This window comes from Diuraphis noxia, unplaced genomic scaffold (genome assembly GCF_037042655.1).
Source record: "Diuraphis noxia isolate RWA-SAM2 unplaced genomic scaffold, SU_Dnox_SAM2 contig0004, whole genome shotgun sequence".
Classification (NCBI taxonomy): domain Eukaryota; kingdom Metazoa; phylum Arthropoda; class Insecta; order Hemiptera; family Aphididae; genus Diuraphis; species Diuraphis noxia.
Window position 1 is genome coordinate 31,478,075 of NW_028301714.1, and position 17,189 is coordinate 31,495,263.

The 17,189-nt window shown below is 25.9% G+C and overlaps 1 protein-coding gene and 1 long non-coding RNA gene across 3 annotated transcripts; both read right to left on the reverse strand.

Annotated features, from left to right (window-relative positions):
• Positions 1-1,439: 1,439 nt before the first annotated feature.
• LOC149055960 (uncharacterized) lies at positions 1,440-6,939 on the reverse strand. Its single transcript, XR_016191360.1, has 3 exons — positions 6,835-6,939; positions 5,178-5,301; positions 1,440-1,556 (listed from the first exon to the last, which is right to left on the reverse strand). It is a non-coding gene; the product is annotated as an uncharacterized LOC149055960 (long non-coding RNA).
• Positions 6,940-8,729: 1,790 nt separating this feature from the next.
• Positions 8,730-16,685, reverse strand: Vps35 (Vacuolar protein sorting 35). 2 transcript variants are annotated; one of them, XM_015521902.2, is made up of 15 exons: positions 16,556-16,685; positions 15,643-15,827; positions 15,439-15,562; positions 15,151-15,355; positions 14,884-15,078; positions 12,236-12,319; positions 11,264-11,461; positions 11,011-11,156; positions 10,739-10,946; positions 10,468-10,577; positions 10,227-10,395; positions 9,979-10,158; positions 9,647-9,880; positions 9,237-9,380; positions 8,730-9,152 (listed from the first exon to the last, which is right to left on the reverse strand). In XM_015521902.2, the coding sequence occupies exons 2-15, from the start codon at positions 15,824-15,826 to the stop codon at positions 8,964-8,966; spliced, it is 2,370 nt and encodes a 789-aa protein (XP_015377388.1). In that variant the 5' UTR covers position 15,827; positions 16,556-16,685; the 3' UTR covers positions 8,730-8,963. The 2 variants fall into 2 exon arrangements, with proteins under 2 accessions (XP_015377388.1, XP_015377387.1); XM_015521901.2 differs by having other exon boundaries at positions 16,231-16,657.
• Positions 16,686-17,189: the final 504 nt, after the last annotated feature.

Below are 17,189 nucleotides of genomic sequence, written 5' to 3' on the forward strand. Positions count from 1 at the left end.
GTCCCGCAAAAACAGCCTACCTAATATAATAATGTAAATAATCAACAATCGAAAACTTTTCAATTTCATAACACTTAAGTGGATGTCAGTACATTTATCATCGCTCTTTCTGGCCCATTCACAACATAGTAAATTTTACATTCACTGCAACAATGTAATCGTAACAATTTCTAAAATTAGAGTGAAATGCCTTCTTTTATAATTTAAGGGTAAATTATAATCTGGAGCATTCAATTTATTTTATGTTATATCATAAGAATAAGTTTTTGAGTATGATGAGTTGCTCTAGATCATAATCTAGCATAGAGGTAAAAATGCACTGACATCCACTTGACAACCAACCTTCTCTTTTTATTCTATCCCATAAATCCAAGGTTGTAAACCTTTGACTATTCGTAGTTTCAGCCAAGGGGTCAACAATTGACCTTTGCATTTCAAGATCTTTTTCTACATATTCGACATCGTTAACATAACTATCCTACCTAACTATTTCCCCTTCACCCAAATAACCAAACCTTATTCCCCCCTATCCTTACACTCAAAACCCCTTTCTCATACACTTCTCTCTCTCACCCTTCCCCTTTCCCTTTCCAACCCACTATCTCTCACAATAACCCTCTCCCAAGCACCCTCTCCCCACCTACTCACAATCCCTTTCTCTCACTCTCTCACTCTCACTCTCCCTTTCCAACTCTCTTTCACGCCCCCTCTCACACTCCATTCTCAATCACTATGTACCTATCTTCTCTCCCTATCCTCTCTACCCCTTCTCTCACTCTCATACACACTCAAGCTATCTGTCTCTATACTTTACACTCTCACACTCACAGTCTCTATAGTACCTACCTACAGGTCATCGTACCTGATAACTGGTGAAAATATTTAAATATCACTGATGAAATTATTCAAAAAAAATTTTTAAAATATTATATCTGGCCAAATTCCTAATTTTTATCATGCCTTTATTAATTACCTGAATAGTGTTATACCAGTGGTTACATAATAATTGATTGAAAGATTGCGGGCAATGTAACCCCTGATCATTTAACAATATAAAAAGAAAAAAATTATATAGTAGGAATAGACTGAAGACTGCATTCTATACTCTCAGATCCTTAAACCAAAAAATAATATTCACTAGGTATAATTATTTTATTAATGAACGATTATAAGTTGGCACCAGTTTATCAAAGTTTTAAAAAAGGTATACAAAAATGTACCAGTTTTAAATTACCTAATGAAAAAAAAAAGAAGTGATGCACCGGAGCCCGCAGGCAAATGAATTCCAAGAAACAAAAAAAGAAAATATACTTTGTTAGGAATACAGTAAAGATTTCAGTCTGTAATCTCCAGATTTTTAAACCTAAATAAACTATTATTCTAAAATAATCAGTTATAAAAATAAACCTACTAGAAAATATAAAATTACTTACATTATATCTGATTCAATATCTGATACACGACTTCATCTTCGAAACATTGTTAACACATTTCATACAAGCTATACAGCTGAATATGATATTCAGTTGGCAAATTTTCTTTGACAAATACCATATCTGAAATTTCAATAAAATGTTCAACAATGTTGTATGGCCTGTGCATTTTAGCCATTACAGATAATATTATATAGTCAAAATAATCCGCTTAATGTTTAATTTTTATCTTGCCAATTAACTAACCTAACCAATAAATTTAAATTTAAAATCTAAACACAATAATAATAATAATAATAATAATAATACAATTGAAATAATTAACTATTAAAAAATGAAAACTAAATTACAATCTGATTATTGGAAAGATTTGTATAGTTATAATGACATAAACGAGAGTATTATGACAAAATAAATAATGCTAGTTGTTCGGCAACCACGACTAAGAACGTAGGCTCTAAATATAAACGTAGGTATTAGCCGGTTTACTATGATCAGCACGTACAAAATAACATAATCCAACGGAAAACCTTTAATTGCTTAACATAAAAATACCTTAACATACATTTTAAGATCCACCGAAATAAACTTTTATTAAAAACTAATTAATAGTGTTGCATCTAATCAGAAATTAATAAATGAAATTACAAACAAAATTGTCAATTTATAAATAAATCAATTTAATACTAATAAATAGTCAAATATTAAATGCCACAGACGAACCGAATAAGATCTCAAACATTTTCAACACTTTCTTCATTGATATAGGTAGCAGTTAATTCACCGAAAATAATGTAATAAACGATTATCCTATAGATGATGTTATAACCCTTAATGAAAACTCGAATGATAATATATTTAACGGAAAGTAACAGGACAAGGTATCTTGCAATAATTAAAAACTCTTTTTAATAATTAAAAACTTTTTAAAGGATGAAATCGGATTTAAATAAATAATTATAGACCAAAATCGATGGTTGTTAACTTAGCTGTAAGCTGTAATTTTAGACAAAATAATAAAAAAACAGGCTAATGATATATCTTGAATCTAGCGATTGACTTTCAAGATATCACTTTGGTTTTAGACCCGGTCCAAGTACTGAAGATACATAATATAAACTATAAGAGTAACTAAGTTTACAAATAATTCCTTAGACAATAGTAAAAAAAAGTAGCAATCTTCTTAGATTTAAAAAAAAAAAACATTTGATACAGTTGATTAATTATACTAATTATTATACGTTTATTACTAAATTAATAAAAATTCTACCAAATTTTGTAGTAAAAGACAAAAGTCTACTTTGGTTTACTATAGTTACTTAGAAAATATAATGTAATTAGTTAACTTTAATGGTATAGGTATATTATAGGCGATAAAAAAGTGTTGTCTGTGGTGTTCCACAAGAAAGTGTACTTGAGCCAATCCTTCCTATACTATAAGTAAATAATGTTTGTAATATTAAATTAGATAGTAATGCTCCTGTAGCAGTCTATACAAATGCCTTGTTTGATCAAAGATTTCCGGACTAATTAAAATCGAGATAATATCATAGAACTGTTCATAGTCCCACCCGTTCCTGGTTTTTGAACAGGGAAAAAAGTTATAATAGATATATTATGTCCTAAACAATTATAACTGATTGGTTGTTTCCAAATATGGACAATATTCAATTTATAAGTACTAAGGTTACTAATTTAAATTATAAAATAAAAATATGTTTAATGTAAATGTTTATTTATTATTATTTTTTATTAATTTATTCAAAGAATAAAGAATAAAACGGGCAAATTGCCCAATAGTATAAGTTAATAAGTAAGTTTAACAATAAGTTGATACGGACATCGTACAATAACATAATTTAATAATAATAAATAAACTAAGAATATAAACTAAAATGGAAACGATTGCAAAAAATAAAATATTACCTATTATTAGTAACGTAAGTTTTATTTGAGGATAATAGAGTAAAAAAAACAATCAATATTAGGTGCAAGTTTATTACAACAGGGACATGGCCTCTAAGAATAGGGGAGTTTTTTAAATAATTTGTACTGTGTGATGGTAAATAGAAAATGGGAGTAGTTCGACCATTAAAAGCAGGGATATTGAATGAAATATGTTCTACTAGGTAAGGTGCATCAATATAGTTATTAATTAGTTTATATAAAAATGAAATATCAGCTAAATCACGTCTAAAGGCTAGAGATGGAAGGTTCAGAAGTGATCTTATTGGTGTATAATGATGGTGTATAATCATACTGGTTATTTGTTTTCGTACCAAATTGTTAACTTTTGTCTTTATTTAAGTTTTATCTCGGATATTATATAATTTATGTAAGTATATCTTATTTTATATTCTATTTTTATTTTTTTTCACTGAGTTTAATTAGTTTAATAATCTAATATGTTTTTATTTTATTCAATGTTATGTATATTATATTTTTAAATAAAATTTATTGTTATGTTAAACTCTCTATCTCCAACAAGACCATAAGCTTATACAGGAGACAGATAAATAAAATTCACGTTTTATCTAATAATTATGTCATTTTGTAAATAAAAATTTTCTTATTTAAATAAAGAAAAAATAATGAAAAAATTAATATTAACTGTTAAGTGCTGAGGAAATTTAGAGCTCCTGTATGTATGTAATACACTATTTATATAACTATAACTAAAAATATAAATATATTATATATAAATATAAGAATATTAAGTATATTTTTCATAAACGAGCACACGCGGTGGTCACACTAGTCTAGACTCAGGATAGACAGTTTGTCACTCGGTGAACTTTTTTTTTACGTTTTATGCATTAAGATTAAATTAATAGTTTCCTATAACTTCTAACGTTGAATTTGGAAAAAATTACCAGCTATAAAATAAAATTGTAACATCAGTTATAAAAGATATTTTTATTAATTGAACTAAAATGTCTATTTTAAGAAACTATCTGGGTAATTAATTTTATTATTATATTATTATAATACCATACGCCTGGCGCGGGCATCCGGAAAAAGGCGGAGAAAGGCGGCGTTTATTAAGCAATAATTTTATTTGCAAAGAATTTATGTAATTGAGTATTGCTATACGTATTAAAAAGAGAAATAAGAAAAAATATATTGCTATAAAAATACAATGAAATTATTGATTATTGGGAAAGAACAGTTTTAGGACCGGTCTAGAATAAGTTTATTAGGAATGAAAGATTATTTAATAATAAATACAGTTTAATTAGTTAACAATTTTTAGATATATAAGAATAAGTTATAATATAATATAAAAATATATATAAATTTTTTTTTGCTACTAAGCAGATAGAAAGTAAATTTGTAAAAAAATATTAAAATAAGAGATATTTCAGATATTGCATTATAATTTTTGAGCTATCATAATAGTTTAATACTATAATATTTACAACTAATAAAAAAGAGATAATATTTTGTGTGTGTGTGTGTGTGTGTGCAGTGTGGGTGTGGACTAATTTTTTTTTTAATATTATAGTAGTAATAAATTTTATTAATTAACCAACGATAGAAAAATAATAAATACGTAGTCGCGTAATATAAAACAACATAGTAGTAATAGGTACTAATAACGCATGTGATTAGTGTGAGTGTAGTTTACAGTAAAAAACTGTCTACATTACACGGGTAGCAGATTAACTGGACAATAAATATTAATTTTAATATTAAAAAGTAAAATAATATGTAAGTATCAAAAGAATAATTTGTCAAACTTACACGTAAATCGATTCTTCGGGTTAAATATAACTGAGCTATATCTAGATTTCAGACGCCAAATATCCAAGAACTGTTTTTCTCTTCATCTGTCTTCAGAGACGGATTGTCTTTATCTCACTTTTAACTGAAAGTATCGAAGTATTTCATAAAAATAACTTGAACAAAATGAAATATGAAAAAAAAATAATAATATAAAATTGTGATTCGTCTCCAGCAATTAATGCCGAGTGATGGCGATTGACGTTTGCCACAGATGATAGATACTATTATTTAATATACCATCGATTGTATATTATATCACGTCAATTAGATAAATCTAAATATATATATATATACAGGGCGATTTTTTTATCATGAACCACTCATTATTTCAAAAAGTATCAATGTTTTTGAAAATATTTTTTTACAAAGTTTCATGTTGTTAAAAAAACAACGTTTTTATAAAAAAATTATATTTTTTAATATTTTTTATCCTTATAATTTTTTAAGTTTTTTACTTTTTTGAATGGCAACCTAGAGTTTTAATTTCATATTCCAAAGCAGAATATTTTTCTAAGTATTTTGATACGTAAAAGTCGAATTTTGGACGAGTAGTTTATGAGTTATAAGTATTTAAAGTTTAGATTGGCGGAGTGGAGTGGTACGGGGTTACCCCCCAAAATGTTTGTCCACTACTCCGCTTGTCTAAACTTTAAATACTTATAACTCATGAACTACTCGTCCAAAATTCGATTTTTACGTATCAAAATACTTAGAAAAATATTCTGCTTTGGAATATGAAATTAAAACTGTAGGTTGCCATTCAAAAAAGTAAAAAACTTAAAAAATTATAAGGATAAAAAATATTAAAAAATATAATTTTTTCATAAAAACGTTGTTTTTTTAACAATATGAAACTTTGTAAAAAAATATTTTAAAAAACATTGATACTTTTTGAAATAATGAGTGGTTCATGATAAAAAAATCACCCTGTATATATACATTACAACTTTTAAATCAAAGGTATGTGTTTACGATGATTTATTCATTGCAAATTGCAATATTTAAATGTAATATAACGATAACCAAAATTTATAATTTTTGATTTAAATTATAAAAATATACCTATACAGTATTATATATTTATATGCATATGACCATATACCTATAAATGTAACCTACTATACATAAAATGCAAAGTCAAACATTTTCATCTATATTGTTGTGCACAAAATTAATAATCATCATTAATATATTAGTGTTAATTGTATTGGGTATATACCGTATTTAAAAATATTAAAATTTATTTTTAGTTTTTGTTCAATAATAGTGATTTCGTTATAAGTTATAAATTATTTTGGATAATTTTTAAAAGATTTATATTATAATGACTTATAAAATGAAAAGTTTTTAAAATGTTAAATTAAAATTGAATGTTTAATCGTTTAATGACGATAGAATGATAGATTATAAAATTATTATATTGATTGCGGGTAGTCACTATTGTAAAATGTAGGTACCTACATAACAGACATGTAGGTATACCTTCACTGTTGTAATGAAAGGCGATAAATATGTAGTAAGATACGTCACTCGCAAATACTCAATTATTCTGAGTTAGAAGTGAATTTCAATAATATTTTATGCTAAAAATAAAATAAAATAGTATAATACATACACTTTTTTTGGCAGAAGTAAAGTTAACATACTTTATTAAGGGTAGCTATACTATACATATACAGGTTAAAAATTAAATTACTTATTTCCTATTCCTATTATTAACTATTGCAACACAATAATGCACAATATACTTAGAAATAGAGATAGAAACTATCTTCTTTCAAAACTGTTTGAAGTAGAAGTAAAATAGTAGAGCTGAAATATTGTAGTGTAACTAAAACATTTAATATTTATATAGTAACAATAAACATTTTTTTAACTATACCTACCTACATAAAAACAACAGTTGTAGGTACCTATGTAATACTGTATTATGCCTAGATGTATAACTCCATTTATACTTATTTAATTGTTAAAATATAATAGGTACCTATGTATTATTCTATACCATCTGTATGTGTCGTTGTCGTTATAGTGGCTGCGTATTTCATGCGTTGCGCGATCGGGAATAAAATACGCATCTATAGTTTCTACATCTCCTGAGTACTGGGTAGCAGATTGACAGGCCAATAAATATTAATTTTAACACTAAAAAGTAAAATGTGTAAGCCCCAAAAGAATAGATCATCAAACTTACACATAAATCGATTCTTCGGGTTAAATGTAGCTGAGCCATATATTATATATATAGAGTTCAGACACCATATATCCACGAACGGTTCTTCTCTTCATCGATCTTCATCTCATTCATAAATCATAACTGAAAGTATCGAGTTATTAAAAAATTATAACTTAAGTTACATGAAATATGAAATAATAATAATATAAAATTGTGAATCGTCTCCCGAAATTAATGCCGAGTTACAACGATTGACGTTTGCCACAGATGATAGATACTTTAATAATATATCGTTGATTGTACACCTATTATATTAAATCAATAAGATCTCAATAACTTTGAAATCAAAGAGGTCTGTGTTTACGATTTATTTATTGCAATAATGAAATGTTATAAAACAATAACCAAAATTTATTATTTTTAATTTAAATTATAACAATATTATACCTACAGGCGTGTTACCTATTTTATTTAATATTTATTGATTAAGATTGTATTGAAATATTAAAAGCACAAGCGTAAAACTTTTTTTATGAATTATTAAATATAAATAAATATAATCATTGCTTTCCAATTTTCCAAACTGCTTTTATTTTTACAATTTCAATAATTTCTACGTGTTAAGAGTAATTTACTATAATATTGTTAAAAACCAATTGTATACATCAGATGTAGGTACATCATGTTTAAATTCCATTTATATGGAATAAAAAAATTTAAATTTTAAATTCCTAGTATTCTATATAAAGAAACTTGTAGAATTTTAAAATATTTTAACATGTATAGAAAATTATGGAACAAATATTTGAAAACAATTTCAAGTAGATATCTAACGGTGCAGATGGTTAATAAAGTCATTTTTAAATAATTACAAAAAAAAAAAATCGTTGTAAAATATCGAACTTGCGAAATTTTTTTATGTTTATAAATTGCTCAAAAATAATTACCATGTTTTGAAAATAGTATGATGTACCTATAGAAAGTTTTATAAGTTTAAATATTCAGTTAAAATTGCATGTATGTAATACATCTTTGGAAGATACATTCATAGCTCAGGAGCTAATAAATTATATATTGTTACATAAGTATATTATTGAATATACTGTTACACAAATTTGACTATTCTCAATATTGAAGAATATGTCAACAATTTATTTAATTCATTTAGAATGACAATACTTTAGAAACATATAATTTTACAATATAGATTAATAATTATTGTTAATTATCATTTATTAATGAAGAAAATAAATAATAATAATTATCAATAGAAAATATGTTGACAATAAAAACCAATTATAGTAGATTAATATTTATAATAATCAAATATAGTATAATACAGTTTAAAACATAATTTATTCAAATTATATTATATATTATACATAAATCACAAAAACACAAATTTCATAGCTATTGTATTTGTATTTTAGTGACCATAATATTATGAGTAATTAAAGTATAAACAATGATTAACTTTAAGATAAAATAAAAATTCAGAATATAAATATAAATATAAACATAATTATTAATAGACTGGATCAAATGAATTAACTATAAATTTGATAATATTATAACGTTAAACCTTCTAAAGCTTTATAAACTGAATCTTCTGTATCGGCAGATTCAATTCTGTTTTGTAAATATGCAATTGTATTTTCAAAATGTTTTGTTATCTGTTCGGTTTCTTCATTTGGAGTTAAGCCAGTTATTTCCTTTTTTATCTGACCTATTAACTGGTTCAATATATCTACAGATACCTAGAAATTTTAAAATTGCTTTATAATTCCAATTACAATAAACTTTTTAAACCCTGTCGGAAATGTTTATGAAATTATACATACATTATTATTGCCCCTTTCATAGAAATAAACATAATAGTTTAATAATTCAACAAACAATTGCACTTGAACAGACACTTCCATACACTGTTTTGTGATGCGCACACATTTTTTTAAGCAATCCATTACTCGTTTACCATCTTGAAGCTAGATAACATTACAATAAAATATAAATTCAAAAACTTACACATAAATCTTAAAAGTACTAACTGAAGTTAAAGTATGACATTGGGTTAATTATAGTTCTATTTTTAAACATTGTTATACTTTAATCATAATTGATAAAAAATTGACATGGTAAAATTTTTGAATGTTAAAATTTGTTAAATGCTCAAACTTCAAAAGCTTATATAAGGCTTAAGGTAGAATTTATAATGACTTCAACCAATCCTTAATATTGAGCATTTTCTTACCGGTTGTCCAACATTATTCTGAGCTGACCAAAATAAATGAGAGCTGATAGCTACAGCTCGACATTGATCTGGTTTCTTAAGTAATTTAGATGCAGCTAGAGCACACTGAGTACGAACTGGTTCAGCATTTTCTTCATCAAAACAATTTATTTTTTCAAATGTACCAATCAGTAAAAAAATAGCAGCTAATTGACATTTGCTCTCGGATATTTCTTCTTCGTACAGTGTAAAGGCCTTGATTTAAAAACATATAAAATAATGTACTTTTTAACATGCATATTATGAATATCATAGAATGCAGTAAATTATATTTTAACAAATAATTATTATACCTGCGAATAAAATTCATAGGCTACAGTTTCGTAATTTTTGAAATTTATCTGAGAAATAGTTAATGCTCCTTGCAAAAATAATCTAAGAGGTAATTCTGCAAGCTCGGCTTTAGTTAATTCTAAAATTGTCTGATGACAGAACTGGAATATTTTTCGGCATTTTTTCTCCCATAGTTCATCCTTAAAATTAAAAATATATATTATATAATATAGTAATTATTATGATATCTATTTATTTTTTCACATACTTGTTCTCTTTTTCTACTATAGATCAAAGCCAGCTGATAAGCTTGGAATACAAGAGGTGGTAATGTATAACAGATTCGTTTATTTCCTCCTAAACTAAAATGTTCTCTCTCTGCCATTAAAATTTTAAATTGTAAATCAGGTTCATCTGCTTTCATGTGATGAACAAACCTAATTCAAATAATGTTTATATTAATCCAAAATACACATCATATATTATGACCTTAAACACAAAATGCAAACCTTCCAAGAAGGCTTTGTTCCTCAGCAAAATCTTCAGGATCTTCTTCACCAACTGGTTGATCAGGTTGGTCTTTAACTAGTGGAGATACCATTGTAAGAACAATGTCAGCCTAAAAAAATCAGTAAAATAATTAATAATTTTAGATTAGTTCATCTCTTATTAAATTTATTGATAAGAATGCCAAGCATCAACAATAATTAAAATATATTTATTTATGTACCTAATTATAATTTTTCTCTTAAATACTTCAGTATGATAAATGTATTATACCTGTTCAACAGAAGGAATCATTGTTCTACACTGAACAGCATTTTGTAATAAATAAATAGCAATAGTTTTACGACCAGTGTAATCAAAATATTCAATAATTTCAGGGAAATGTTTAAGCTTCATCACTAAAAGAAGATCATTATAATTGTCAATGGGTAATTTCATTAGAGCCATCAACTCTCTGGATACTGGATTTTTATGACTGATTCTATAATTAAAAACATATATGTTAATATTTATTTTTATAAAAAATAAATTTATTTAAGTCATACTTTTCAATTTTACGCTTGGCAAACGTATCAGAAATAGTCTGGAGAGATTTATCCACATAATCTAAATTATCTGGATAGCATTTTAAAGCTAAGCCAACCATAGCAGCTTGAAGTGACACAGTGTCTTCAAGTGGTAAATCACGACTCTTAAAAATAAATAAATAATTTATTATGTTTAAACATACATATTAATATAATAAAAGAAACAATTCAGTATCTTAAAATATTTAAATACAAGGAAAGTACATTATACCTGAATTATGTTTGCTATTTGTTCAGTTAATACTTCAAATAATTTTACTTCAGATGCATTTGAATTGTGAAAAGTAAATACTGTTAGACGATTTATCATTAAAATGACAATAGTCTTTACATTTACAGATGGCTGCAACTCACAACATGACTTCAAAAACACATTCAGTGTATAAAGATGAAATTCGTCGGGAAACACCTGAACATTTATAAAATAAGGATTAGGAACTGCAGTATTTTTAATTTAAATTAAGAATAATAATTAAAATCTTAGGAAAGTATAAGACTTATTAAATAACTGATAAGTTATTACTTATTACCTAACCAGGATTTATGATTTTACATATCATTACCAAGCATGTACATACAGTGTTACAAGAATCAAAAAGACAATTCTGAATTCATTAAATAATAAATAGTATTTTAGCATATTTGAGAATATTTTGGAAATTATAAAAAAATAATACCAGTTTATTATCTGCTAATTTCAAAAATGTTGTGAAACAAATGAATAGAACCTTTCAATAAAAAAAAACTCTATTTTATCTATAGTGCAATTATTCCATTGTACAAGTTATAATTATTTAAGGAATATTGTAAAAAAAATTTTTTTTTAATGCATATTATATTGAGATTGATGATTAATTTTTCATAAGTTTCTACTTTTATATTCGTTGCAATTTTTAAGGTCATATTTTTGATGTTTTCAGAAAATTTGAATATTGATATAACAACATAACAATAATAATTAAGTAGATTGGTTTCAATTTTAATTTTAAACTTATAATTTCTTATTCTTATATAACTGTTATTATTATATTTAGATATCAACCTGAGAATAATATATTCTGTTTAATTAAAATCATCTAAATTATAACAATCATCAAATATTTTCATATAATAGAGAATATCAATTTTTAAAAGATATGGTATAAAGACATATCCTAAATATTATTGTACAATTTATGCATACCTGAATTATACATTCCATAAGATACTCTTGGGCAATTGCATCTCGACAACTTACAATTTGCTCCAAAATTCCAGGCAAAACTACCTGAAAAAAATTATGATAATGAAGTAAAATGTCATTAAAATAAGTTCTGTAGTTACTAATAGGATAGGTTAAAAATAGTATAGGTACATGTCCCATTTATAATAAATATATATTGGTTTAATATACATACTTATATGAATGACTGATAGAAGAAAACAACAAAAATATTAAAAATATCACAGAATCAAAAATATAATGCATAGAACCAAAATAAATGTAATTGTGAATTTGATATAGCACTAAATAAATTGAAAGAAGGAAAAGCTTCAGGAGTAGAAGACATGTCAGCAGAACTATTATAAAAATTCAATGAAGAAAACCGAGTGCAAACTATTTGAAATGATTGAGGAAAAGTATGGGAATGACAACTTTATGGAAGAATATGTTAGAACTTAAAAGCAAAATATTGGGTACTTATGTGTTATCTCGACTACCTGTTAGAATCAACTACCTTTGTATAGGAATCTATTTTAAAATGTACTTAACAAATCTAAAAATAATATGCCGTTTTTTACATCACACTTCCAAAATATAGCTTTGTCAAGTGATTGTCTTGACAAATCCGTACACTAAGCAACACTTCGCATTCTTGAAGAAATTGCACAGCTTCTTTCTCTGAAGACGGTAAATTAAAAAAATCCATTGTCATAGGGTGTATGTAGGTACTATAAAGTAAATAATAACTGACGGAGTAACAAGGACGGCTACCAACTGACTGATGACATAAATACCTGGTCTGATGGCAAGATACGTGGATAATAAATTGTACATTGAAAACAAAATTAAATTATCAATAGGGAACGGATTTTAATTTAAATAAATATTTTTATGTAGTAATAGCATCGGAAAGTTTTCGATATATGTATACGTTTCATTTAATTTCAAGTAATCTGATGCTAATTTTATTTTAAATATTTTTAAATATTTTAGAATAATTAAATTTTTTTATAAATAAATACATAAATTAAGTAATATTGTAGAATTGTCATGTATATTTTAACTATTTTACAAATAAATATACAAATTCTGTATTTAAATGTATTATTGAAGAATTTCCGTTTTTATTTTAGTATTTTACGATACAATATGCGATACGATTAGGTCTCTGTACTATATGCCTTTGACATCAAACGACAACGATTCAATATCTTATCTAAGTAATAGGTAAATATTAATTTCAGTATACGAGTATATGCGTTCACTTTTCGATCAGTATTTGTATGAGCATTATTCGATCACGTTATTTTTGTATATGTCGTTTCTAACTGTTTCCTACATGATGATTCAGAATAAATTGTAAATTTTTTAAATTTTTTTAAATTTTTTAATAATTTTATCTTATTTTCAATTTAAATACTTAAATATTATACATTTATAAATAAATATTTATTAAGCAATAAACTAATACATATTTAAATAGTTTTGATTTTATATTAAATTAAAATCCGTTCCCTAATTATCAATAACGATGATACAGATTACAGATGACACAGCAGGAATATACATTTTCAAATAGATTCATATACACAGGTAGTTGATGGAAGACGTATTTGGGTAGTCGAGATAACACAGTTTATTCTAACAGGTAATCTTGGAAATATTTTGATAATCGAGATAACACATAAGTACCATATTGGGTATGAATAGGTATTGTCTCTAAAAAGAAAAATGCAACAGAGTGCAAGAATTATTGAACTATAAGTCTCTTAACACATGCTACCAAGATCATACTTAACATCATCAAAAATATAATAAAGAAGAAAACTGAAGAGAATTTTGGTGAAGAACATTTCAATTTCAGACAAGGAATTCCAACGAGGAATACAGATGGAAATAACTAAGAAGGCTAAATGTAGACCGAGGAAGGCATATATTGAATAAATGATAAGATAAGCTAACTTTAACGATACGTGGACATGAAAAATACTGGTTATCAACAGAGAGGAATGGTAAACCAGGTTTGCAAGGCTTTTAAAAGAGAAGAAGAAAATTAATTTAATAATCTATTAAAAAAGGCATAACTCAAATATTCTAACTTTTTTTCACAGAAAAAAATACTTTTTATTAGCAGTAATAATTTTTACTCTGAACATTTTTATATCATACAAATTTTAAATCAAGTATCAACCACTTAAATTATATTATATTCTGAATTATAAAAAATATACATTTTCGTGCTAATTTCAAATGCTCAGGAAGAAAAGTATTATTGGTTTAATTTTTATTTTAAAAATTAAAAAGTATTTGAAATACATTTGGAACACTATTTTTATACTTACATATTTTTCATAAGTATTCAAGTAGGTATTTATTCCAAATACATTTTAAAATTATTAAAACACGTCTAAGTAAAAACAAATAGCTTTTATGCAATATATTTTAACAATATACCTACTAAACAAAATAATAAAACATAATATTTTGTTCTTTCCAAGACACTTCTTCGAATTAAATTTGTAATTGTATTGTTGTTATAAAAAATTTTGAAAATTGACTTGAATTAGTAATTACTTATATCAAAGTTGAAAATAATTTATTGATTTTCATAGTTTAAAGTATCTTACTTTACGATATTTATCCAGAGTAATACTATCTAAATGTGACAATCTGACCAGGTTAGTTCCAACAAGAATTTTTAATTCTTCACGTTCTTTTTCCCGGCGTTCCTTTTCTCTAGAATGTCCTTGATGTTGCATTCTTACCCATAGTTTATTCATCTCAGCAAAATTCATTAATATAAAATCAATAGAATCACGAACCTAAAAATATTACTTTCATAGTTAATATTAATTATTTCATTAAAAGGTATTAATATTAATTAGCTTTCTTACAGTGCCTTCTGGATGTTCTGTCTCTTCATTGTCTGGTACATCAGGTAATACATTTTTGGAACATTGTAATAAATAATGGCGTAAAAATAGACCACGTAAAGGATGTTGAACACCTCGACACATTTCTACTAAATCTTTTAAGAGGTCTCTTTTTAAATTTGTATTAGTTTTTATGTAAACTAAGCCCACTGTAATCAGTAAATAACTAGAAAAAAAATACGATTCATAATATTTAAAAAAGATACTATTTAATTTAAGAAATTTTAAAATAATTTGGAAAATACATACAGCCTTGGTACAATATTGCCAGCATACTGAATGATTTGATATAAATCATCGACTTTACGACCTCTTTCAAACTCTTCCACTAAATATAAGTCTAAGTAACATAGTTCGTTGGTTACTTTCATAACTGAAAATATATAAATGATTATTAAATATGCATAATGTTTAGGATTTAAATTATTATCATAATTATAAAATAACAAATACATAGTTCATAGTAGCTCTTTGGTGATAGTAAAGATGTGCGTAATTCAGCAAGCATAGCAGATGCATGTTTAAGTGCTTCCATTAATTTATTTTTATCCAAGCACATTTTCATATGCACTCCTTGCTTTTGAACAGACGCTAACGCGAACTCTAATTGTTTCTCTTGTTCTTCCATTTGTGTCATACTAAAATCATCAAACAACTTAATTAATTTGAGTCAAAAAATTATATACATAAGTTATTGAATAATGTATAACGACACAATATGATGTCATCTCAAACAAAATTACTAGATGATTTGAACTGGATAAAATCAGGTTGATTCATTGATATATTTTTTTTTTAACTAATAAGTAGATAGGTAGATAATAACAATATTATTAACAAAAATCCAACATATTGTAACAAAAATAATATAATATGGTGGATGATAATGAATGAGCGATGACAAATTCACAATTTGTAATTAAAAAACTGATTGACTAAGTATGTTAGATTATAGTTTTTGTATAACCATTAAAATAGAACTTTCTGATTGACTCTAAAACCAGTTAATAACAATATTATATAATAATAAAAGATATGTACCTTATATTTCCGTAATACTTAAATATATTATATTGTGAGTTATGAAGTAAGTAAAAACGTGTAAAAATATAAATGTAATAAAATAAATATTTCAAAGAACAACTAATTATTGATAGTTATTGGTTCCGATAAAAATCCATTGGTTAGATCTTAGGTATACTTAAAACGGATATATTAAATTCTAATCACGCGTGTAATAATAACATTATGTAAAACTAAAATAAAAAAGATATTATCGCGTATTGTTCGGTTAATATTTTTCATTCAGTAAACGGGTGGTGTTAATGTTACGAGTTCAGAGCTATGTGCCTATATAATGTATTACTTGTATTGTATTATGAGTTAGTGATTTCAGAGTTCACTAATCACAGTAATCACATAGCGTAGGTACGTCGTCTATAATACACGGTGTATAAGTTGTAAGCAGTTATCGTAATTCGTCACTGACCACAACAGACTGTTATCATCGTCCTTCGGCGGTTATCAATGAAAAGCGTTCGACGAAAAACTATGGGACGCACCCATAGGGTAATATTGGTAATATAGTGGCGGCGTTACCGAGGTATCACTGGCACGTCGTTCGTCGTAACAAAATTGAAGTCAAACTTACTATCAGTCATTGATCCCGAAAAAGAGGAATCCAACAATGATATTCTTTTCCGTTAGATCGCGACGCACTTCAACAAATATTAATTCTCATATTAAGTATAACGCTGTGTCCTACGTAAACGCGGCGAGTGCGAACGAATTCTATCCTGACCATGCTGTTCCTTTTTCGCGTCGCGACGCGATGCGACGAAATACAAGCTGTTTTGTTTTTTGCCGCGTTTGCCGCGTTCACGTAGGACACAGCGTAATAATTATTATTTAAAATATTTTATTCTGAAAACTAGTAACTACCTATTTTAGTATTTTTACTATTTTTAGTATAAGCATTAAGTATAATTCGAATAGTGAAT